Source organism: Pelecanus crispus, chromosome W (assembly GCF_030463565.1).
Source record: "Pelecanus crispus isolate bPelCri1 chromosome W, bPelCri1.pri, whole genome shotgun sequence".
Classification (NCBI taxonomy): Eukaryota; Metazoa; Chordata; class Aves; order Pelecaniformes; family Pelecanidae; genus Pelecanus; species Pelecanus crispus.
In genome coordinates, this window is record NC_134675.1 from 10,413,887 (window position 1) to 10,440,471 (window position 26,585).

At 44.7% G+C, this 26,585-nt stretch overlaps 1 protein-coding gene across 1 annotated transcript in view; it reads left to right on the forward strand.

The window, feature by feature from the left end:
• The first annotated feature begins 211 nt into the window (after window positions 1-211).
• Window positions 212-26,585, forward strand: part of LOC142596419 (complement C1q tumor necrosis factor-related protein 3-like) — a 128,471-nt gene continuing 102,097 nt past the window's right edge. The window contains exons 1-2 of the mRNA XM_075725521.1: window positions 212-218; window positions 328-438. Of these exons, the coding sequence (XP_075581636.1) occupies window positions 212-218; window positions 328-438 (118 nt within the window). The remainder of the gene's footprint in view (window positions 219-327; window positions 439-26,585) is intronic.

Sequence of the window (26,585 nt, forward strand, 5' to 3'; positions counted from 1 at the left end):
CTAAAAGTTAGATTGACACTTCTGCAGATCTGCTCTACATGTATATAGACACTTGACTATTTGAGTCACTAAATGAGATACTTGGCAACAACAGTGGCTTTTAGAACGATTCTGTTTTTCTTGTGCTCTGTTTTTTGAAGGAATATTATGCTGTCAAGGCTAATTCAAAGTCATGCAGAATTTCCCACCTCCCAGGTGGCTTACATTGAACATGGCCAGTGAGTTCATGTGACTGAACTCACATTGCTCAGCTTTAGTTCTTTAATGATGTCTTTTTGTTGATCCATTGCCTGTGAGTGCAGAGGTAACCTCTCCTTTTCCTTGTAGCTCACATCATCCATGAGCACAATATAGTCTGTAAGATTCAGTGCTCTGATTATCAGAGCTCTCTGAGTTTGGAAATGAAGCTTTCCATGTCCATTGAGTTCCAGGTAATTGGTGAGGAAAGCAGTTCACAACTTACAAATTACAGCCCTGGTGCATGAAAGAGAACCAAAATTGGTGATGGTTTACCTTAACGTGCTGGGCTATAGTTTATGGAAGTTCAGGAGTGTATAAGGAGACATTTAGCCATGCCTGCAGCTGGGATGGGAACCTCCAAAACAGGGTGGGATAGATAGAGGGGCACAGGTGGTCAGATCAGCTCTCCCAAACTTGTCATAAGCCTGTTAGTGAGTCAGAGCCCTCACCCCAGCTTTACTGTGTCTCTGGCAATCAGACACATAATGCAAATGTGGGTGTCAACCACCAGTCTTGCAAACCACAGTTCCTTGAATGGGTGTAGTGAACCACATGGGGGAACCACAGGTACTGATTTTATAGAAGCAACATAAAAAGCTTTTCTTCAGGACCCATATATCAGTTGGGTTTATGTATGTAATTGCCCAATGCTTTGCAATGTGGTTTTTTATTAGAAAAAATATAATTTTAAACAAACTGCAGTCATTTTTGATAGCAAAACTCTGTAGGTGTAATACTCCTCTGGGCGTGGGTTCTTTGGAAGGTGAAAGGAATGTTATTGTTGTCTACAATTATCTAATGGGAGGGTATGACTGAGCTGGGCAACTCACCTCAAAGGTGTACAGTAGTAGGACAAGAGGCAACAGACACAAGCTGGAGCATTTGATAAAAGGAAAAAGTTTCTCATTGTGTGGGTGAAAAAAATCTTGAAACAGGAGCCAGAGATATGGGGAAACTCCATACTTGGAAATCTAGACAGAAAAGTGCCTGAGCAACCTGATCTCACCTGCTCTGAGCAGGGTGTTAGACTGGGCAACCTCCATGTTGGTGTCTGTGGTGGGTTGACCCTGGCTGGATGCCAGGTGCCCACCAAAGCCACTCCATCACTCGCCTTCTCAACTGGACAGGGGAGAGAAAATATAACTAAAAGCTCGTGGGTTGAGATAAGGACAGGGAGATCACTCACCAATTACCGTCACGGGCAAAACAGATTCGACTTGGGGAAAAATCAGTTTAATTTATTACCAGTCAAATCAGAGTAGGATAAAGAGAAATAAAAAGTAAATCTTAAAACACCTTCCCCTCACCCCTCCCTCCCCCCTGGGCTCAACTTCACTCCCGATTTTCTCTACCTCCTCCCCTCAAGCAGCACAGGGGGACGGGGAATGGGGGTTGCAGTCAGTTCATCACTCGTCATCTCTGCCACTCCTTCCTCCTCAAGGGGAGGACTCCTCACACTCTTCCCCTGCTCCAGCGTCAGGTCCCTCCCACGGGAGACAGTCCTCCATGAACTTCTCCAACATGGGTCCTTCCCACGGGCTACAGTTCTTCACAGACTGCTCCACCGTGGGTCCTTACCATGGGGTGCAGTCCTTCAGGAGCAGACTGCTCCAGCGTGGGTCCCCCACGGGGTCACAAGTCCTGCCAGCAAACCTGCTCCAGCGTGGGCTCCTCTCTCTCCACGGGTCCACAGGTCTTGCCAAGAGCCTGCTCCAGCATGGGCTTCCCATGGGGTCACAGCCTCCTTCGGGCATCCACCTGCTCTGGTGTGGAGTTGCCTTAATTCCTTCATTCTTTGTAGAACAATTCATCAGTGTCGTCATCCTGGCTGGGTGGTCGATAATAGACTCCCACAACAACATCCGCTGCATTTGCTTTCAGATTGCGAAAGAATTGTCTGCTATAGGCTGTCTTTCCCCTTCCCACCCCCTTGGCTCCCATGAACGAAATATTTGTTATAGCTCCCATGGAAGATAAAGTACTCAACTACAGGGCTATGGGGGAAATGACAACTACTTCTAGGTATATGCACAGAACAGCTGCAAAGCTGGGCTCTCTCCTATGAGGAACCTGTAAATACAGTCTAATTAACAAGCTTTGCAAGCACGCCTAGCATGCAACTTTTCCCCCTTCTGAGGAAGGAAGAAGGGAGGCGAGCTATGTTTCTGTTAGAAGCAAATTTATTTTTCCCACAGGATACTTCACCTCTTGCATAAGTGCATTTTATACACTGAAAGTGAAACTTAAGTCCTCAGCATAATTAAAAAAGCATGCATAAGCACACAAAAACAGCATTCCTGGGCTTAGTGTGTCACATCTGTATTTTTCCATAAGAGACAGTTAAACACAAACATTAAGATTACAGCTCGTGCATCATGATGCCCATAATCCTTCAGCTGTAGAGATAAAAACCCATGAAGCAGTGAGGGCTGCCTTTTCTTGGCACTGTTTAAAGGAGGAAGTCACCTCTCAAAGGGTGTAATTATTGGCCTTGATGCAAAAAGAGGTTGGCATCCTGATTTAGCACAGCTTTATGACAACTGTTCATTTGCCAGAGTGGATGATAAAGGAAGCGCCATTAATACACTCCTGTTTTACAAGATAGGAAACTACTACTAGAAATTCACTAAGGAGCATCAAGACACTTCAAAATAGTATTTCTGCAGTGAATCACAGGTATTAACAAGAAGCAATCTCTAATAGTATCACTTAGCTTTAGAACAAATGTGATCATAAATACTGAGCGCTGTCATTTTGTAGCTGCAGCAAGTTAGCAGTAGAGAAGTGCTTAACTCCAGGGATTCTCAGCAGCTAATGCTGATCACATGCTTTTAACCATTAGCTCCAAAATTAAATATCTAGTCTTCTATCTCATCTTCCTTCGGCTTAATGTTCAGAAATAGCTTTCAGGAATATAAACCACAGAAAACATCTTCAGCTGGGTGGTGTCCTGGTTTTGGCTGGGATAGAGTTAATTTTCTTCTTACTTGCCAGCATAGTGCTGTGTTTTGGATTTAGTATGACAACAATGTTGATAACACACTGATGTTTTAGTTGTTGCTAAGTAAGGTTCCATCTGTCATCACACTCTTTCAGAGCAGAAGAGGTGGTGTGCGGTGTTGGATTGTTGCATGCTGAAGCCAGTTCTCATTCCAACACGGTTTCATCAAAGTTCATTTTCATTAAGCTGGGAGATTCTTACTGTAATACCATTGATGTGGTATATAGCAACCATAACATACAGTATTAAATACTTAACATTAACATACAAGATTATTATATTAACGTTATACTATCTTATTATATTAACATACAGTTAAGAGATGACATACAGTATTATATAGCAATTAACATCATACAATTTGGTTCATTGGCTGTTTTCACCCAAAATCAAATCCCCTTGAGGTACACACCAGACTTCTCCATCCTTTCGCATTACACACACAGTGCACCGAGGTCCTTGAGCAAAAGCAATCCCAAAAATAGGTTTACCCTATCCTGATAAACGAATAACCCAGACTGCCTTCCCCAGCATATTTTTTATGTGCACTACAGGGACTCTATCTCCTTCTACAGTACGTAAAAGTTTTGATTGGGCAGGGCCCGCTCGATTGGCAGATCCCCTAGTGCTGACTAATCACGTGGCTTTTGCTAAATGTGTATCCCAATGTTTGAATGTCCCACCACCCATTGCTCTCAGGGTAGTCTTTAACAGTCCATTGTATCGTTCGATTTTCCCGGAGGCTGGTGCATGGTAAGGGGTGTGATAGACCCATTCAATGCCATGTTCTTTGGCCCAGGTATCTATGAGGCTGTTTTGGAAATGACTCCCATTGTCGGACTCGATTCTTTCTGGGGTGCCATGTCGCCACAGGACTTGCTTTTCAAGGCCCAGGATGGTGTTCCGGGCGGTGGCATGGGGCACGGGATATGTTTCCAGCCATCCGGTGGTTGCTTCCACCATGGTGAGCACATGGCGCTTGCCTTGGCGGGTTTGTGGGAGTGTGATAGAATCAATCTGCCAGGCCTCCCCATATTTATATTTCAGCCATCATTCACTATTCCAGAGGGACTTGAACTGCTTGGCTTGCTTGATAGCAGCACATACTTAACATTCATGAATAACTTGTACAATACTGTCCACGGTTAAGCCCACCCCTTGGTCACGAGCCCATCTATAGGTTGCATCCATTCCTTGATGGCCTGAGGTGTCATGGGCCCACCAAGCTATAAATAATTCACCCTGATGTTGCCACTCCAGATCCACCTGAGCCACTTCAATCTTAGCAGCCTGATCCACCTGCTGGTTGTTTGGATGTTCTTCAGTGGCCACACTCTTGGGTACATGAGCATCTACGTGATGTACTTTTACAACCAGGTTCTCTACCCGGGCAACAATATCTTGCCACAATGCAGCAGCCCAGATGGGTTTGCCTCTGCGCTGCCAGTTGCTCTGCTTCCATTGCTGCAACCACCCCCACAGGGCATTTGCCACCATCCATGAGTCAGTATAGAGATAAAGGACTGGCCACTTTTCTCTTTCAGCAATATCTAAAGCCAGCTGGATGGCTTTCACCTCTGCAAACTGACTCGACTCCCCTTCTCCTTCAGCAGTTTCTGTGACTTCTCGTATAGGACTCCCTCCATACAGCAGCTTTCCACCTCCGATGCTTTCCCAAAGTACAACAGGACCCGTCAGTGAACAGGGCATATTGCTTTTCATTTTCTGGCAATTTATTATACAGTGGGGCCTCTTCAGCACGTGTCACCTCCTCCTCTGGTGATATTCTGAAGTTTTTTCCTTCTGGCCAGTCCATGATCACTTCCAAGATTCCTGGGCAACTGGGGTTTCCTATTCGAGCCCGTTGTGTGATCAATGCAACCCACTTACTCCATGTAGCATCAGTTGCATGATGTGTAGAGGGGACCCTCCCTTTGAACATCCAGCCCAACACCGGCAGTCGGGGTGCGAGCAGGAGCTGTGCTTCAGTACCAACCACTTCTGAAGCAGCTCGAACCCCTTCATATGCTGCCAGTATCTCTTTCTCAGTTGGAGTATAGCAGGCTTCAGATCCTCTGTATCCCCGACTCCAAAACCCTTGGGGTCGACCTCGAGTCTCCCCTGGTGATTTCTGCCAGAGGCTCCAGGTAGGGCCATTCTCCCCAGCTGCGGTGTAGAGCACATTTTTAATATCCTGCCCTGCCCGGACTGGACCAAGGGCTACTGCATGAACTATCTCCCGTTTAATTTGTTCAAAGGCTTGTTGTTGCTCAGGGCCCCATTTGAAATCGTTCTTCTTCCGGGTCACTTGATAGAGAGGGCTTACGATCTGGCTGTAATTTGGAATATGCATTCTCCAAAAACCCACAACGCCTAAGAAAGCTTGTGTTTCCTTTTTGCTAGTTGGTGGGGACATGGCTGTTATTTTGTTGATCACATCCATTGGGATCTGACAACGTCCATCTTGCCATTTCATTCCTAAACACTGGATCTCCTGTGCAGGTCCCTTGACCTTACTCTGTTTTATGGCAAAACCAGCCTTCAGAAGGATTTGGACTATTTTCTTGCCCTTCTCAAAAACTTCTTCTGCTGTATTGCCCCACACGATGATGTCATCAATGTACTGCAGATGTTCTGGAGCTTCACCCTGTTCCAGTGCTGTCTGGATCAGTCCATGGCAAATGGTGGGGCTGTGCTTCCACCCCAGGGGCAGTCGGTTCCAGGTGTACTGAACACCCGTCTAGGTAAAAGCAAACTGGGGTCTGCACTCTGCTGCCAAAGGGATGGAGAAAAACACAGTAGCGATATCACTTGTGGCATACAACTTGGCTGCCTTTGACTCCAGTTCGTATTGAAGTTCTAGCATGTCTGGCACGGCAGCACTCAGTGGCGGTGTAACTTCGTGCAGGCCACGACAGTCTACTGTTAGTCTCCACTCTCCAGTCAACGAATCAGGTTATGGATGGGAATCAGGGAGTCTCGGTTGGTGCGATATTGCCGCCGATGCACTGTTGTGGTAGCGATTGGCACCTGTTGTTCTTCAACCCTCAGCAACCCCACAACAGAAGGGTCCTCCGAGAGACCAGGCAAGGTGGACAGCTGTTTAATTTCCTCCGTCTCCAAGGCAGCTATACCAAAAGCCCACCGGTACCCTTCTGGGTCCTTGAAATACCCTCTCCTGAGGTAGTCTATGCCAAGGAGGCACAGAGTCTCTGGGCCAGTCACAATGGGGTGCTTCTGCCACTCATTCCCAGTTAGGCTTTACTTTGGCCTCCAATACAGTGAGCTGTTGGGATCCCCCTGTCACTCCAGAAATACAAATGGGGTCTGCCCCTTCATAGTTTGATGGCATTAGGGTACACTGTGCACCGGTGCCCACTAGGGCTTTATACTCCTGTGGGTCTGATGTTCCAGGCCATCAGACACAGTCCAGTAAACTCGGTTGTCCCTTTCCTCCACCTGGCTGGAGGCAGGGCCCCTCTAACACTAGTCATAGTATTCATTGTTCACTCCTTGTAAATGTGAATCAAAAGTCCCTTGATTAAGATCGGAAGTAAAATCAGCCCTCTTACTCTTTCTGGGTGTCCTGGTTTCAGCTGGGATAGAGTTAATTTTCTTCCTAGTAGCAGGCATAGTGCTGTGTTTTAGATTTAGTAGGAGAAGAATGTTGATAACACACTGATATTTTAGTTGTTGCTAAGTACTGCTTATGCTAGTCAAGGACTTTTTCAGCTTCCCATGCTCTGCCAGGTGCACAAGAAACTGGGAGGGGGCACAGCCAGAATAGTTGATCCAAACTGACCAAAGGGCTATTCCATATCATGTGACGTCATACTCAGTATATAAACTGGCGGGGAGTTGGCCGGGGGGCAGCGATCGCTGCTCGGGAACTGGCTGGGCATTGGTCAGCAGGTGGTGAGCAATTGCAGTGTGCATCACTTGCTTTGTATATTGTTATTTTTATCATCATTATTATATTGTTATTATATATTACTACTATTTTACTTTATTTCAATTATTAAACTGTTCTTATCTCAACCCACGAGTTTTCTCACTCTTAGTCTTCCAATTCTCTCCCCCATCCCACTGGGGCAGGCGGAGTGAGTGAGCAGCTGCGTGGTGCTTAGCTGCTGGCTGGGGTTAAACCATGACACATCCGCTGTATTTGCTTTCCCCTCCATCCTTGCCCAGAGGCTCTCAACCATGTCGTCGCCAACTGCAAGTGCCATACAATCCAACCTCTCCCTTACATACAGCGCCACCACCCCACCTCGCCTGCCCTGCTTATCCCTCCTGAAGAGCCTATAACTGTCCATCACGGCACCCCAGTCACAGGACTCATCCCACCAGGTTTTGCTTATCCCAATGATGTCGTAGCTCTGGCACTGGGCCAAAGCTTCTACCTCCTCTTGTTTATTCCTCATGCTGCGTGCATTAGTATAAAGACATTTCCAATGTGCTCCAGTGTACTCGGCACATCATGGAGCAGACTGAAGGACCTCGCTACCGCACCGTCCCTCAAACATTGGCGTGCCGCCCCCAGGCTTATCTCTAGCCAGCCTGGTTTTATCCCTTTCCCCCTTCAAATCTAGTTTAAAGCTCTTTCAATGAGCCCTGCTAACTCCTGCACAAAGATCCTTTTCCCCCTTTGAGAAAGGTGTACCCCGTCTGTCGCCAGCAGGCCTGGTGTCGTGTAGACTGACCCGTGATCAAAAAACCCAAAATTCTGCGGGTGACACCAGTCATGGAGCCAGGTATTGATCAGCTGGGTCTTCCTGTTTCTCCCAGCATCATTCCCTGCAACTGGAAGGATAGAGGAGAACACTACTTGTGCTCCTGATCCCTTAACCAGTCATCCCAAGGCCCTGAAGTCTCTCTTGGTTGCCCTTGGACTTCTTATTGCAACTTCATCGCTGCCTACATGAAAAAGCAATAATGGATAATAATCTGAGGGCTGTACCAGGGTAGGAGGTTTTCTTGTCACATCTTTAACCCGGGCCCCAAGGGAGGCAGCAGACTTCCCTAAGAAGTGGGCCCGGTCAGCATATTGGGCCTTCTGTTCCCCACAGAAGAATCCTCCTTATTCTCATCCTATGAGAATAAGCCATGTTTTTTTCTTTATGGAAGTGGTTTTGATGTGGGGGCGTAGGCTGACTTAACCTTGGCGACACCTCCAACCTAGATGAACCATTGTCCTTGTCATTGTTTGGTTCCACTTGCAGAGCCTCGTACCTACTATGCAAGGGCACCTGAGAAGGAGAAGGTGGGGTAGTCACAGAGGAGATGCTCCTGCTGCGCCAGGCAGGAACTTGTTGCCATTGCCCCCTATCCCTTAAGTCACTGCGTTCTGCTGGGTGGAGAGAGGACAGGGAATCCTCCATATCATATGTCCTGTCTGCCTGACAGGTCTGTCCCAGGGATGGCAGGGTACGGTTCCAGTATTCAATCTCCTCCTCAGACTCCCTCATACTCCTCAACCTACTCACCTCCTCCCGGAGACTTGCCACTAAGCTGAGGAGTTCCTTTACCTGGGCGTACCTCCCACAGGTGTACTCACTACTGCCATCTGGTACTGGCATAAGAGAGTCATAGACCAGCATACAAATTCTTTTTCTATCGTAATGACTGAACAAACTTGTCTTTCCACTTTACCCATCCCCCCTATAAATTCAGGTAAAAAGAAAAACCACACACACATCTTGTTTTGCAGTATTTTGAATACAAGCAATGGTTTCCAGGCACAAAACCAAAAGGAGACTATGGCAGCTTTAGAAAATATACGTAAGTTATTACAGCATTTATCTAAAATGCAAGATCTGCTTGCAGAGGAAGGACTTGAGCAAAGATCTAACAGTTCCCAGGCAAATGCACTAACCATCAGGCTGGAGGCTCTCCCCTCCAGAGGTGATCTCAAGTTCAGCATGCAGACTCCCACCATCACCTCCAGGCATTACTGGCCATCCTGTTCTGGATCTCAAAGTAAGGGAAGGATGCTTTCTTTCACTGGTATGTACTTCCACTCCAGCAGTCTTCAGCAAGTATCTAGACCAGCTGCTAGTCCTAAGTGCCAGTGGAGATCTTCAGTTGCTTCCACACTTCACCAAACTCACATTTGTCTCAGGTAGTTTGACAGTGATAAGCTCTGCTATAGTGTTTTACCTGAATTATAGCTATTTGCACTACTTCCTTTACACCCTAAAAGTGCATTAGTAGATGACCCTCAAAATATAAAGAGCAGCAAGGACTGACAACTCTGAAAACAAGCCCCAAGCTACCTCAAATGCAGAGCTATCACCTGTGTTCATTCACAGACACCTAGACAGCAACTCCAAGGAATGCAGGTGAGAACAGGCTTCTCAGACATGCAGGAAGTATTCACACAGCAGGATAGCCAGTTATTCGAACCTATAAACCTCTATAAGATGTTATGGATTGCTATACTCCCACTTTGGGATTTTCAGTACTCTACTATCTCTGCCACTAAGCAAGGCACTAAAGCTTTGAATTGATTTGTTCTACTTTTGCTTGTTTTTTTCTCTATAGTTATTTCAAGCATTATCTCTATGCAAAAAGAACCAGCCCACAATCAGCTCTCAAAAGGAATGTGATTAGGGTATTGTTGCAGTAGGATTTAAAAATTGCCAACATCTCACACAAGAGCTTAGCTTTCATGTTTCTCCAGGCACTGCTTCTCCCTCAGAAGAAGCACAAACTCCTTATCAGAGAAGGGGAGAATAAAAGTAACATAGTGGGGAACATAAAAAAGGGGGGAAAAAAAAAAAAAAAAAGAGATGAGGCAAGTGAGTGAACTCTTGCAAAATGCTTACATCGCTTCATGAGACCAGCAGCCTCCTGCTTAGTCTCTTCTCCACTTGATGTTATCCATTTGTTGGTTCAAGGGAAGGAGAGGGGAAGAGGTAGCATTTTATCGCTTTGCTAGCAGATGCACTCTTGGAAGAGAGAAAATAGCACAGGGATAATATTTTTAGAGATTGGAAGGACAGACGTCTGCCTCTGCATAGTGACTTATTGGCCTCAACTCAAGAGAGCCCTGAGCTCATATCAAGCCTCATTCTACTCAAATGCTCTGCTACTCTGGTTCATATGGCTGTTATGCAATTCTTCTATTAGTAAATAAAATCTCATTGAGAGCTTTCCATGAGTGTCCCAAGACAAGAGCCAAGCAGGTCATTGGCAGATATTTATTAAATTAATTTACTCCTAGTTAATCTAGGACATCAGAATGCCTTTTTAAAATGATGTATGGGTATTTTTTTGCATTTGATTTTTTTTTTTAAATAACACACACTAATCTGCAACCTGCTAGGATTAAAAAAAAAAAAAAAAGACAAAAGAGACTACAGCTTCTACCAAAGTAGCACTCCCTCCAACTAGATTGCAAGTGCATTATATCAGTTCTGTAATAAGCATGCTCACACTCACTACAGAAACTGGAGAATTTGTTAAGAACCTGCAATGCTGATAAAGCAGAATTTAACTAGTCTTTTCACAGGGAGAAACTTAAGAATGTCACAAGTAGCAATGGCAGACCGCAGAAAGCTTGTGCTGCCTAACCGTGCAAAAGAAAGCAAAATCTTTTGCGTGCTCTGTTGGAAGTTAGAAGCACGGGTTCCTGGCTAAACTTGATGCGATTCCTAAAGCAGACTTTTTTTTTTTTTTTACAGCTACAGATAATCTTGATTTTTTAAGCCCCCGCTGTCACAGGAACGCGTAGCCTCCGTGCGTGCCCGCGGAGCAGAAGACGCAGCTGGCAGCAGCGCGGGGGAACACGGCGGAGCCCAGCTCAAACGCCGCACCCCCGGGGAGCCCGGTAGCCAGCCCGCCCTTCCTCGATCTCCCACTAAAACCCCAGAGAGAAACCGCCCCACACGAGCATCAAGACAACGCCGTCCCCAGAACCACCGTTTTTATCGGAGCGAGGCAATCTGAGGGTCGTCGTCGTCCCCCGGGGGTGGATTTAACTCCTATCAGGGCCCCCCCGGGAGAGGGAGTGAGGAGGCGGCACTGCTGCCCCCGGGGCTCAGCCAGACCCGCGCTGTCAGGGACCGGGCGACCCCCATCTCTGAGGCGGCGAGGGCGGCCTCCGCGGCTCCGCTCCTCCTCGGGGCTGCTTGGGGCTGAGGGACCCGCGGAGACACCCAGCCGGGCGGGTAGGGGTGAGGGAGAGCGAACCGGCGCCGGCCTGACCACACCGAGGCACTACCGCTCACCCCCGCAGGCAGCTGTCACCCCTGCCACGCACCAGGGGAAGAGAAAAAAGAATAAAATTATAAATAAAGTAAATAAAATGAAACAGCCAAGCAGCAGCAACTCACGGGCTGCCCCCCCTAGTGCTCTCCACTCCCCCACACCGGGGAAACGGGGCTCTACAGCAGCGCCAGGGGAAGAGAAGGGAGAAGTTTCCTCCTGTTGCGCCGCTCAGAGGTTTTTTTCCCCCAACGGCTCCGCCGGGGAAGCGCCCACCCGCCGCCGGCAACAGCCCCCCCGCGAACGGCGGCGGGGGCAAGTGAGCGCCGCACACAAAGCCCCTATTCACAACGCACGCAGGCAACCAACCTCCCTCCCTCCCGCCGAGCTGTGCTCACCTCATGGAAAAACCGCGTCCCGCTACGGTCGTCGCCGCCGCCAAGAGCCACGCCGCTGCTGAAGGGCGGAGCGGCACCGACGTGCGCCCCAGGACACTCGGCCGCTCCACGCGGATAGGGCAGGGGAGAGGGTGACATCACTCCGAGGCCACGTGACCGCGGGGCTCCGGTCCCCTGCGCTCGCAGAAGAGGGTCACGTGGCGGCGCGCGGAGCCGTCCGTCCATTGCACGGCGGTTGCTGCGCGCGCGCGGCTCCCTCCCTGAGGAGCGGGTTCCTGAGGGGAAGGAGTGGGATGACGGTGCCACCCCGTCGAAGAGTGGAAAAAGGGAGTTGTCACCCGGGGTGATGTTGGTGGGAGACGCTTCAAGGAGCCCACCCTGCTCGCCCAGGGCCGGGTGCGTGGGAAAGGTATGTGGGGAGTTGGGTTCCAAGTCCCTTCCGCCTCTGGATGCCTTCTAGCCTCCTCGGGAAAAAGCTGAGGGGCCAAAAAATATATCAAGTTCTTCAAGGAGCACGAGTGCTTCAGCACATGAGAGAAGTCCTGTGCTTCAGTTCCCTCCAAAGCTTCCCTGTGTGTCGAATTCCCCTTCCTCTGACCCCCAGGCAGGAAGGACTGCTCCAGAAGAAAGAGAACTGGGGCACTTGTTTAATATCCAAATTAATGACCAGTGTAGTGTTTGGTTACACAGGAGCTTAGAGGTTAGAGATCCACAAGTGAGCTTTATAGTGGGCTTTACTGCTTTACTGGACATGCTCCAGAAGTCTCTTTCCTGTGTAGGCCAAACCCCTCTTCTCAAAGTTGAACCTCCAGAGCACCCTTTCTCACATCTTCTGGCAAGCCAATGTCAAACCACTGTCCCACCTCCATATCTCACCAAAAAGATCACAGTTGCCTTCCAGACCCTGTGCAATGAACTCTGGACACTTTGTCTACAAATTGTCCTGTTAAGTGAGTTGGTGAGCCTCTGCCTACCATCCCACTGCAAGAGTCCTGCCAGAGATATTAGCCATTTTCCCATCATGTCATGCCCATCTACTCACCACAACCATGTTCCCCACCTGAAAAGGTCTCCTTTAATCTCTGCGATCACTCTTATCTTCTCTATTCTCAACCATATGACCAGCTGGGTTAGCTCAGTTGGTTAGAGCATGGTGCTAATAATGCCAAGTTCACAAGTTCAATCCCTGCTTACTGCAGGGGGGTTGGGCTCGATGATCTCTCAAGGTCCCTTCCAACCCAAAGCATTCTATGATTCTATGATATCCACACCTTCTAAAGTGGCAAACAGTACAGGGAGGAAATGAGCATATCAAAAATTTACGTGATTATTGTAATAGTGGCAAGTATTGTTATTAAACAAATTATCACCAGAAGCATGCTTTCCTCCGCTAATCTGCAGTCCTTACCTTGGCCAATTTGCTTTGCATGTGTTTTACTTTTGAGAACAGCCATAATCGTGCCAGTACTGTTTCCTCTCTTTTTTCTTATAAAAAACACGCACATCAATGTTAATCTAATATAGTTAATGCTGAGAATTTAATTTGCACAGAATCAATAAAAATAGGAAAATTAAACTTCCCTGGCAATGCTAGCTCAGCAGCTACAAAACATATTGCAATTATTATGCAATTATTTTTAATTCCAGTTATTTTTAAAAGCCAAATACATGTGTACAATATGGTTAAAAAGTCTCCTGCCTGTTTCACCACCAAAATTCCATGTAATCATGTGTGACTAACATGAAAATGATTTAATATGTGAGTACAATCTCTTACATTTTTAATAGTTTGACCATGTTGAATTTTTATTTCCATTCTCAATGACAGCATATCATAAAGATGGGGTTTGGATATGTTTGCATGGGATGGTTGCATATAAGACACATGAATAATAAATAGTATATTTTGGCTACAGTATTATAAAATATTCAGATCTTGAGAAGTGGGAAATACAGTATTTACTAGTTCCCAGAGAAGTATTGTTCATCATCTTGTAAACTGTGATCCAGGATAAAAGCTTTGGGCTTTGTAGTGGCAGCTAGCTTAAATTCATTAGATCAAACTGATCTGTCTGACAGAAACTGACTGCCCCCTAGGTTAGTCTCCTTGCATGGAAGACTGTGCTTTCTTCTCTTCTGAGCCCCCTTTTGGGTCCCTCTCCAAGGGCAGGGCATTGCCTCTCATTCAAAACACTCCTATGTAATTTTGTGGCTGAAGCCTCTGAGGGCAGAGCACAAGACTGGGAGTCAGGAGATCTCAGCTCTATTCCTAATTTTGCCCTCAGTGTGCTGTAGGACTCTGCGATAGTCATGTTTTTCCACCTGTGCTTCTACTGTCTACATACAGGGTGAGAACAACTCTTTGAGAGTTTTAATAAATGCTCAGCATGAGCTAACAAAAGTTGTTAGCAAGATGGAGAGAATCTAATCTGCAAGAGGCAGAAGGTGGAGTACATCCTACACAAGCAGCTTCTCTCAAAATCTAAGCGTTAGCACACTGGCAGTGTGATGCCCTTCCCATGCCCCTCCGTTCCTTTGTGCAACAGGCATGAGACTAGGATGGGAGAGGAAGAGAATATCCTCTTCTGTACAACCTATTGGAAAAGCTGGGGGGGTTGCAGCCAGTTTTGACTTCAAGTAGCTGCCCACCATGGTGAAGATGTGATGAAACCACCCATGCATTCCTAGCTACTTCTTCAGAAGGGAGAGGCCTGGAAGTGGCTTAAAGATGTCTTCAATCACACTTATCGCTCTCTTCGCACTGTCTTGATAGCATCTGCTAATTAGCTTACTTAGCGTTCTTAATTATTTTTCTGCTGCTTCTGGCTACTGCCTTCTGCAGAAAACAAAGAGCTGGTCACATCTCCACTTAGAAATTATTTGCAAAGGAAATCACACTCCTGAGCTGGTTGATCACTTACCTGCCATCTTTCAAGCAGCTTAAACCTGTTCTATGAGCTGTAAGTGCCACATGTTCCCTTCCCTCATTAGACTTGTTCTGGTCTGATTATTTACAATCTGAATATAGTTTGTTTTGCTAATCCTGGCTGTTATTTTTTTGCCGAAGGACAATTTAAAGAAAGTTTGGGTTTAGGTTTTGAGACATGATTTTGTTCCCGGGCTGTTCTTTGCTTACAGTAAAATATTTTTTTCACCCCTTGAGACAGATGTCCCCCATAAATGCATGAATCTCTGTGGTAACAAGTGGGAGAGAGTTAAAAAACTTGGTTTATATCTGCTCCAACCAGAGCGCTTTCTTTTTTTAATAACTTGTTAGCACAGAAAGGAGGTACTTGGTGCCTCTTCACAATATGGCATGTTTCAGAAAACTTGGCTGGGAATTTTTCTCCTTTACTGTTTCTGTGCTGTTTGTGTATCGCCAGCAATGGGCCCGACAGGGTCAACGCAGGAAAATACTAAAAATTGAAGAAAGGCACAATTAGAGCTGCTCAGACAGAGCTCTTCAATGAGACACAATCTTGAGAGAGAGGAAGGCCTACCTAGGGACTTAGAATCATAGAATCATTTATATTGGAAAAGACCTTTAAGATCATCCAGTCCAACCATTAACCTAACATTACCAAGTCCACCACTAAACCAATTAAGGGTAGAGTCATAATTTCATGTTTCCTGGCTTGGTGGCTGGATTATTCCCAATGAAAGTAAAAACTAGGAATCATTAAGATTGGAAAGGACCTCTAAGATCATCAGTCCAATCATCAACCCAACACCACCATGCCTACTAAACCATGTCCCAAAGTGCCACGTCTACCCATTTTTTGAACACTTCCAGGGATGGTGACTCCACCACCTCTCTGGGCAGCCTGTTCCAATGCTTGACTACCCTTTCCGTGAAGAAATTTTTCCTAATATCCAATGTAAACCTCCCCTGGCGCAGCTTGAGCCCATTTCCTCTCGTCCTATCGCTAGCTACTTGGGAGAAGAGACCAACACCCACCTCACTACAACCTCCTTTCAGGTAGTTGTAGAGAGCGATAAGGTCTCCCCTCAGCCTCCTCTTTTCCAGGCTAAACAACCCCAGTTCCCTCAGCCGCTCCTCATAAGACCTGTGCTCTAGACCCTTCACAAGCTTCGTTGCCCTTCTCTGGACACGCTCCAGCACCTCAATGTCTTTCTTGTAGTGAGGGGCCCAAAACTGGACACAGTATTCCAGGTGCGGCCTCACCAGCGCCGAGTACAGGGGCACAATCACCTCCCTGCTCCTGCTGGCCACAGCATTCCTGATACAAGCCAGGATGCTGTTGGCCTTCTTGGCCACCTGGGCACACTGCTGGCTCATGTTCAGCCGGCTGTTGACCAGCACCCCCAGGTCCTTTTCCGTCTGGCAGCTTTCCAGCCACTCTTCCCCAAGCCTGTAGCGTTGCATGGGGTTGTTGTGACCCAAGTGCAGTGCCCGGCACTTGGCCTTGTTGAACCTCATACAGTTGGCCTCGGCCCATTGGTCCAGCCTGTCCAGGTCCCTCTGCAGGGCCTTCCTACCCTCGAGCAGATCGACACTCCCACCCAGTTTGGTGTCATCTGCAAACTTACTGAGGGTGCACTCAATGCCCTCATCCGGATCGTTGATAAAGATATTGAACAAGACTGGCCCCAAAACTGAGCCCTGGGGAACACCGCTCGTGACCGGCTGCCAACTGGATTTAACTCCATTCACCACAACTCTCTGGGCTCGGCCATCCAGCCAGTTTTTTACCCAGCGAAGAGTACACCTGCCTAGGCCATGAGCCGCCAGCTTACCTAGGAGAATGCTCTGGGAGAATGTGTCAAAGGCTTTACTGAAGTCCAGGTAAATGACATCCACAGCCTTTCCTTCATCCACTAGGCAGGTCACCAGGTCATAGAAGGAGATCAGGTTGGTCAAGCAGGACCTGCCTTTCATGAACCCATGCTGGCTGGGCCCGATCCCCTGGTTGACCTGCACTTGCCTGTTGAGCTCACTCAAGATGAACCGCTCCATAATCTTTCCTGGCACCAACGTCAGGCTGATAGGCCTGTAGTTCCCCGGGTCCTCCTTCTGGCCCTTCTTGTAGATGGGCGTCACGTTGGCAAGCCTCCAGTCATCAGGGACCTCCCCAGTTAACCAGGACTGCTGATAGATGATGGAGAGTGGCTTGGTAAGCTCCTCCGCCTGCTCCCTCAGTATTTTCCTTTGAAGTGATCTTTCAAAGGCTGAAGGAAAAATCCAGAAATAGTTGCAGGGAACTTTCTAGATTATTTCAACTTTGACTCGCTAGATGGTTATTTCCTCTGCCTCCACCAACCTTCCTTCGTCCTCATGGTTTTTACATCTACGTTATCCTCTTTGCACCTTTCTGCATGGAGTTCCAATCTATGACACTTGTTTGACCTCTTTACGGTCCCAGGTGACATTTCTAGGAAAGCTCCAGAGAAATTATAAAATCATAGAAGCATTTAGGTTGGAAAAGACCGTTAAGATCATCCAGTCCAACCATTAACCCAACATTACCAAGTCCACCACTAAACCAATTAAGGGTAGAGTAGCAATTTCATGTTTCCTGGCTTGGTGACTGGATGTCGTGGTTTAGCCCTAGCCAGCAACTAAGCACCACGCAGCCGCTCGCTCACTCCCCCTACCCCGATGGGATGGGGGAGAGAATCGGAGGAGTAAGAGTGCGAAAAACTCCTGGGTTGAGATAAGAACAGTTTAATAATTGAAATAAAGTAAAATAGTAATGCTAATAGTAACAGTATAATAATGATAATAATAATAAAGATACACGAAGCAAGTGATGCACAATGCAATTGCTCACCACCCGCCGACCGATACCCAGACAGTTCCCGAGCAGCGATCGCTGCTCCCTGGCCACCGCCCCCCAGTTTATATACTGAGCATGATGTCATATGGTATGGAATAGCCCTTTGGTCAGTTTGGATCAACTATTCTGGCTGTGCCTCCTCCCAGTTTCTTGTGCCCCTGGCAGAGCATGGGAAGCTGAAAAAGTCCTTGACTAGCATAAGCAGTACTTAGCAACAACTAAAAACATCAGCATGTTATCAACATTCTTCTCCTACTAAATCCAAAACACAGCACTATGCCTGCTGCTAGGAAGAAAATTAACTCTATCCCAGACGAAACCAGGACAATACTGAAGAGTGGAGATGGATACAGCAAACATTTTTTCTGTGAACATTAGATAGTTGGTGCTTGTTGGAACAAAGTAAATACCAAGTACCTTAAAATAATTTTTATTCCCTTTTCTCAGCATTTGTTTCTGCAACCATTCGTGAAACCAAGAGTTTTTTGTTTATAAAATTCAAAGAAAGGAAGTCTTGAGAACATTTATGCATATGAAGGCTCACAGAATGGCTTGTAAGCCATAATTTTCTGTCATTTTATCAAAAAAGGACTAGGTTTCCTTCCCCCTTTTATCACATGAGCCAAATTTTGCCTTACAAACTCTACAACAGCATAATTTCCTCTATGGAGTTATCCTTGAGGATAGCCCCATAACTGAACCACATTGCTAAATGGTATATTAAATTTATTCATTGTAAATATTTTAAATGAAGATGCTAAAACCTTTGCATTTGGATATATTTGTATTTTCTGTCATTAGTTGGGGCTATATCTGTTCTTCATCCAGAATTTAATTCCTGCTGGGGCAAAAGTCTTGGCCTCTGCTATTCTGACTTTTGGAACAAGTTTCATATACCTCTTTTTTTGTCTCATTAAACCTCCAACAAGTTTCAGTTCAGCTCAAAACACATCACTTAAAATTTCATTCAATCACTCTTAAATTCAGCCTTCCTTGGTATTTATTCCTGAATCCTGCATATGTTTTGCTCTGCTCCTCTGGATGATGTAAGTCCATTTTGTATATGAAGTAGTATGCAGAAGGAAATTGCAATCACATTCAAAATTATTATATCTGGAAAATGTATTCTTCAAAGGTTGCTGATGGTAGCTGGTTGCAATGAGATGCTGACTGGTAAAGACAATCTCTGGTACTGACTTCATCCTTCAATATGTTCTGTGCTTTGAAAGATATGTTTGCTGCATTGCATTTTCTGAAGAAAGCAAATAGATTCATGTCGTGGTTTAGCCCCAGCCAGCAACTAAGCACCACGCAGCCGCTCGCTCACTCCCCCTACCCTGATGGGATGGGGGAGAGAATCGGAGGAGTAACACTCCTGGGTTGAGATAAGAACAGTTTAATAACTGAAATAAAGTAAAATAGTAATGATAATAATAACAACAATACAGTAATAATAATAATAATAATAATAATAATAATAATAATAATAATAATATACAAAGCAAGTGATGCACAATGCAATTGCTCACCACCCACCGACCGATACCCAGACAGTCCCCGAGCAGTGATGACTGCCCCCCGGCCATCTCCCCCCAGTTTATATACTGAGCACGACATCATATGGTATGGAATAGCCCTTTGGTCAGTTTGGATCAACTATCCTGGCTGTGCCAACTCCCAGCTTCTCACTGGCAGGACATGAGAAGCTGAAAAGCCCTTGAGTAGTGTAAGCAGTACTTAGCAACAACTAAACCATCAGTGTGTTATCAGCATTATTCTCATGCTAAATCCAAACCACAGCTCTATGCCAGCTACTAGGAAGAAAATTAACTCTATCCCAGCTGAAAATAGGACAACGGGATACAAAGATTATCGCGTAAGCTTACTATATGTATCTTAAATGTAACATGAATGCAAAAAACATCACTTACCAACCCATTGATGCCTGTGTCAGGTAAGGGATCTCTCAGCCTCGAGGGGTAACCTTGAGAGGCATCCCTACTCAAGGGGAGATCACTGCTGCACAGCCAGCTGCTATGGAGGGAGAGCTCAATGGACCTTAATGTCTGCAAATATTTATAGTGTAAAGTGGTTGATTTGTAGTCAGATTTTCTGCTGTGTTAATGCAGTTTCAGATGCTTATCAGCCCAGTCTCCAGCCAAACTGGGTTTTTTGGGGGGTTGGTGCTGAGTTCTCACTGATAGCCTCACACAACAGGATTAACTTTGATTAGGCCTACTTGCTGAGCATCTGCCTGGACCAACGTTCAGTTAGTTCAAACAGGAGGAGCACATCCATCACCGGTCCCCATATTTATACTACATGCAGCTGGGAGTTTTTCCTTCAGACAATGTTCAGTCTGGTCTCCTGGGCAAAGCATCCCTAACACAGGTGGTTCAAAGACATCCAAAGTGCAAGTCATTGATTTAGACCCATATACCCCCTCCCATGAGCTGGAGGATGTTTAATGGGCATCTGGGATAGAGCTGCTTCTGAATCTAATTAATATACACCAAAGTTGCTCTGCAAGTCAAACCAACATGATAGGAGATTCACTCTGAAGCCACACCAAACAAAAATGTTAATCTAGACACAGTCAAAGCTTCCTGACTTATTTTAAATTTGTTTACTTTAACTTGATTTAGGAACCAGAACCAGGACAGTCCCTTTATCTTGCTACGCAATAGCAAATGCCTGTCCAAATCCCCTCTCTGCCTGTGAGGAAGTAGGATTGCATGATATGCATCAGTGTATGAGAGCTGTATCAAATTAAATTGAATCCATGCCATGCCAATATGCCTTTAAGTCTCAGTTCAATTCATAGAGTCATAGAATCATAGAATATCTTGAGTCGGAAGAGACCCATAAGGATCATCAAGTCCACTCCCTGCTCCTCGCAGGACTACCTAAAACTAAATCATATGGCTAAGAGCGTTGTCCAGATGCTCCTTGAACTCTGACAGGCTTGGTGACATGACCACTTCCCTGGGGAGCCTGTTCCAGTGACCGACCACCTTCTCAGTGAAGAACCTTTTCCTAATGTCCAGTCTGGACTTCCCCTGATGCAGCTTCATTCCATTTCCTCATGTCCTATCCCTGGTCACCAGAGAGAGGAGGTCAGCACCACACCCTCTGCTGCCCCCCTTGAGGAAGCTGTAGACTGCAATGAGGTCACCCTTCAGCCTTCTCTTCTCCAAGTTTGAACAAACCAAGTGACCTCAGCCACTCCTCATAAGTCTTGCCCTCAAGACCTTTCACCATCTTGGTTGCTCTCTTCTGGAGATACTCTAATAGTTTGATGTCCTTCTTATATTGAGGCGCCCAAAACTGCACACAGTACTCAAGGTGGGGCCACACCCATGCAGCATAGAGGGGGGACAATCACCTCCTTCGACTGACTAGCTATGCTGTGCTTGATGCACCCCAGGACACGGTTGGCCCTTTTGGCTGCCAGGGCACACTGTTGACTCATGTTCAACTTGCCATCAACCCAAACTACCAGATCTCTTTCTGCGGGGCTGCTCTCCAGCATCTCATCCCCCAATTTGTATGTATAACCAGGATTACCCCGTCCCAGGTGGAGAATCCGGCACTTGCTCTTGTTAAATTTCATATGGTCGGTGATTGCCCAGCTCTCTAGTCTATCCAGATCTCTCTGTAAGGCCTCTCTTCCCTCGAGGGAGTCCACAGCTCCTCCTAGTTTAGTATCATTGGCAGGCAAACTTACTTAATGTACATTCAACTCCTGCGTCCAGATCATTTATAAAAGCATTAAAGAGCACTGGCCCTACAATTGAGCCCTGTGGAACCCCACTGGTGACTGGCCGCCAGCCTGATGTAACCCCATTTACTACAACTCTTTGATGGAGTGAAATCATCATCGGTAGGTATTTAGCAGAATTTAATCTACGAAGTAGCATGTATTGCCTTATACAACTGGTATCCAAAGAAGCATTGTTCCATTAGGAATGGCTTCATGCTTCACTAGTCCAGAAGGTTAGCAAAGAATGTGATGTTCCTCGTAAATAGTGTAATTGAGCTAATAGGATAATTTGTTTAAAAAAATCCTTAACTATGTTGCAATTAATACCTGAAATCAGTAAGTAAAAATGATACAATTTATCAGTCTTTATGCTTTTGGGTTTTTTTTTTTTCACTTTTTCCTGTCCTGGATGGTTAGAGAACAGTCTGTTCCCTTCAATTTATTGTCAGTTTGTGCTCAGTCTCAGGGTAAGAACATTAGCACAGAGTACTGCTTTGCAGGCTTTATGCTGTACATGGGAATTGTATTTATTAACATCAACTTTTTTCTTTCATGAGGATGTTTATTAGTCAAGAACTTTGTGAAAAATTACAAATCTTAATTTTGTGCCAATTTAATACAATAAATCGTCTTCTCTTTTATATTTATAAGGCCGATTTATGTTGTTTATTGCATGTAAAGTTCCTTTAAGATGGATCCAATTACATTTTCACTCTTTTACTTGCCTTAGTGTAAATAAGAACCTATCCATATGCTCTATGCTTTCCTTCAGCTAATATTAAGTAGGTATCTGGTCCTGGAGACAGATCTGCTTTCATTTACATGGTTACAGCTCCCAGTCACGTTAAACCAGTACAGAGATTGGATCCTTAGGTTTTCTCTCATTATTAAAACTAATTATGGGAGAGTTAAAAGCTGAGTAAGCTGAGTAATCATATGATCATGACTGTGTCCTTTACCAGCATTCTAACCACAGCAGTATAGATGGCAGATTGGACTGCTTCTTTTCATTGGTTGCAGGTTTTTAATTCTCCTTACTTACCAACTATAAAATACAGGCTTGGAATTTACAGTCTCTAAAACAAAATAAAATAAAGTGAAAACCCTAATAATCCAAAATCCAGATGTACCATTAACACAGAGCTACTTATCTGATTATATACTTGCTCTTTGGGTTAGGTTGTATCACAAAAGACCAGCTCAAACTGGTTAAGCACACAGCTAAGCCAGCCACATCTTTGCACAGAAATGTTATAATACTTGTTAGCAAAAGGAAATTATGCTTATAAATCGTACTGTCAAAAATAATTCTTTTTACTGCATATCCCATCAACTAATGATTGTTGGAGTATTCAGTCTGGAGCTGCAGAAGAGGTTTATTTCTGCTTCCTGGTCCTTGAAATTTGCAAAGGGCAAGCATTCATTTACGGAATTAAAATGAAAAAACACAAATGGCCAGTGTTGATAACCATACTAAAAGCAGTTAGGGGCCAATCCTGGAAACATTTACTTGCTCAGATAGCTTCTTCTCACGCAAATAGTTCTATTAAAATAAAATGGATTACAGATATGAGAAAGGGCTGAAGTGCATAAATATCAGACAAATAGCTAAAACCTGTAGCTATATGTGTATTATGTCTAGTTGAAAGCATTCCAACACATAGTCATATTCTTCAATCTTTTTATTTCATGAAAATGTATCAACCTATGCTTTTCCTTTCCCTGCTACAAAAGTGATCTGAAGATGATTCTATGTGTAAAAGAGAGAGAATGCTTCTCATCAAATCTCCAGGTAGTGGCAGGTTGAGACTCTATAGATCAGCTAATCAATAAGATCAATTTATGTTTAATTAAAATTTTAATCAGTAGGAACATATCCTATGATTTTATTGCTCTGAGATGAAATCCATAAAAAAAGAATATATGAAGAACATGAAACGCTTCTACTGAATATTGGGGCAGTGTCTATTAAACTGGAAATTCAGTGTATAAGATTCTTTCATAGACTATCATCTTGGGGTTATAAATCGAGTGTGCGGAGAAATCCTTTCTAGTATCAAGAGCAACCATTAAACATCATTTATGCTGACAGATCCCTTCACTGATCAGAGGAAAATTTGGGTTTCATAGCCATGCATGCAAAGAAATGCCCTGCATTCAAAACCTTCCCTTGGTGCATGTGTAAATTTTTGAGAGGACCCTGCATTCATCAGGTTTTATAAAACATTTCCATTAGTAATGACAATAATTGATGAAATAGGTTCCTCTAATTCCTTCTCTCCCTTCTCCCTCCCCCACAACTTTTGTCTTTCAGTCTCCAGCCCATTTGCTCTCTCTTTGTCTTCATTTTTTCCTTTACACTTCCCCTTCATCCCTTTGCCCTCTTCCATGACCTGTGTTTTCTTTTCCCTGCATGGTTCACTCCCCTCTGTTTGCCTCTGTTTCTCCCACTCTTGTTTTAACTCTCTGTCTCTCTCCTCAACAATTCTCTGTCCCTCCACCCATCCTTTCTTCCCAGGTACTGTGTCAGAGAGGGCAGCCTTAGTGATGTCATTCAGTTTTTCTAAGGCTGCTGATCATGGATCTGTCTTTTTAAAGACTATGTTTTAATTAATATAGCTAGATTTATACTCAAGCCTGAGTACATCTACAATGAGAATAGTTATATTATAGAGTAGACAGATAGAAAAAAAAAAAGCTTCTGTCTATCAATTAATCTGACTAATTATCCAAGCTATCACTGCTCAAAACGTACTACCTTCCCAGAGCCCAGATCTCCTTCCTTCCTCCCATTAATTGCTTAGGAAAGCAGAAGGGCACTTGAGCATGCCCTGAAGGTCAAACGAATGTGAACAAAATCCTAAAGCTGATGATAAATTCCCACTATCTATCAGGCCAAAGTGGGCATGATTTCCAGGGCTGAACAGAACAGTTTGCTGCTGGGCTTCTCCGGCCAGCTCATCAGGTCTCACCTGATCTCACGTATACTTGCAATTTTAGTTATTTATGCATTTGGAACTCAGTTGCATTCATATTAAGCCTTCTTTACGTTGCTCTGCCAATAAAAGGGGACCTCTGAGTGGCTGTAAATTACATTAATATCTCATACTGATGTGATGGGGCATTAGAGCAAAGTGGTTGCTGGCCCCTGGAATTCTGCACAAATTCAGGAAGGAATTTTCAAGAGCAGATGGATGCCTTTCCAGGAGATGAGCTTTAGCTGTTGCAACTTACTGGACTGGGTAGAAGATTAACTGAATGAAATTCTGTGACACAGGCTACGCCTATGTTGAGATTGAATGCTCATGGTGGTCACTTATAACCATAAAAATCCATCCATCTTTAAACTTTTTTTCTGTAGATCTTTATCTTTTTGTTTGTTTGATTGCAAACAACTCTAAAAGATACAGCATTTTTGCAACAGTAGGAGAATAAAGATACAGTAATGTTCTTTGCGTGATTTGCTTGTTACCTTTAAACAGGATTTATATGGAAAATCATGAATAAACTTTTTAATAGGAGGAAAAACTGTGTGAGGTACTGTCAATCTGAACATGATAACCTTGTTTTGTATTTATAAACTCTGATGTTTCCAAAGCAGATTTTGAACAGAAACTTCATGTTCATACCCAGGTCACTGATAAAAATCATTGCTATTCAGGGGTTCTGATTAACTTAGTTCTGTGAGGTATAAGTCCTTGTCCTTTCCATTCAGCTGAGATCTGCCTCTGTGCCTCCACCCCAGCCTCCTCTGTCTCTGAGAAGTAATGATCTGGGAGATAGGAATACTTGATAACTGTGTGATTATGGTCTGGATGCTCTATAAATGTTTTTAAAAGCAATAATAAAAATGCACGAGTAACAACAGATAACCCCGGAAAACCTCTCTTATTGCTATAAAGACATCATTCAAATGCGGTTTCTTTTTCTGTCAACAAAAAGAAGTTCCTTAGGAATCTAGGTCTAGACTGGGATTTCCTAAAGTTTTCATCCTGGATAGATAAGCAGAATGGGTACGATATTAACTAGGGGCTGCATCAGAAAATTCTCCTGCACAGCCTCAAATAAAAGATCCTTCTGTGGCTGTTACAAGGTTTTGCAGACTGCTAGTGGCCTGGGAGAAGGAGAGGGGGTTGGGAGAGCATGTTTGGAAACCCTTAAGCTAATGATAACCCTGATCTGGATCAGTTATAAAAACACGAAGGTCATACTCCAGCAAAACTTCCATGTTGGAGTGAAATAGCATTCTATCTTTGAAAAGCGGGGAGGGTTTTACCTAGATAATTTCCATAAATACTGCAAAAATGTGTACAGCATGGCTTCCCAAGCAATTGTATCAGCTCAGCTGGAGAAGTTGTGAGCTGTAAGCCCACGTCCCAGGGTGGAGTGTGCAATGGGGACTCTTTATGCTGGACTTACTGCTGAGGAAAAATAGGAAAGATGTGTAACTCTGCCCTAAAAATTGGGCTGTGTGTGTATTTTTGAGCTGTGTGTATGTTTGGTTTAAGAACACAGAATAATCAACCTGAACTTTAAATGAAAACTTGTAGCACAAGTTTTGGGGCAGAGGAAGGGGGGGGGGGGAGGAGGTTGAAAATGTATAGTTTCTGTTAATACTTTTTAACCTCCTTAACATTTAAGCAGGTCAGCAAAATCAGAAAATATACAGCAAATATTTTTATGTGCATACATGAACAGAAATTTATTGCAGCCTGTTTGTGAGTATAACTGTGTCCAGCTAACATTGAGATTATATTATAAAGTGGGTGTGGGAGTTTGTTTTCTGGGTGTGAAAGAACAAATAATACTCACTGGAATATAAATGACATCTTAGTTCATAAGTGTGCACTGAACACAGATTCAGCATTTATTATTTCTTTTTCTTGTTGTTCTGCTTTCCAAATGGGCCCTTTCAAAATTTTTCTTCTTTTTCTCCCTAATCATGTTTCATGGTTTTTCTTTGTGGCTCCTTGTCCTTTGTATATTTTTCTTACACACTGTCCAATTTCCTCCTTTTCCTTCTCTGATTTCTCTCATTCCCTCTTGCTAGAGGTGTTCTTAAAATAATAATACAACTACAGAAAAAAGTTCAGTCAAATCCACATAACCATACATTCCTACCATTTTTATACATCCTTCACTTTATTCCATTCCCTTGGCCTGTCTGTGACTTTACA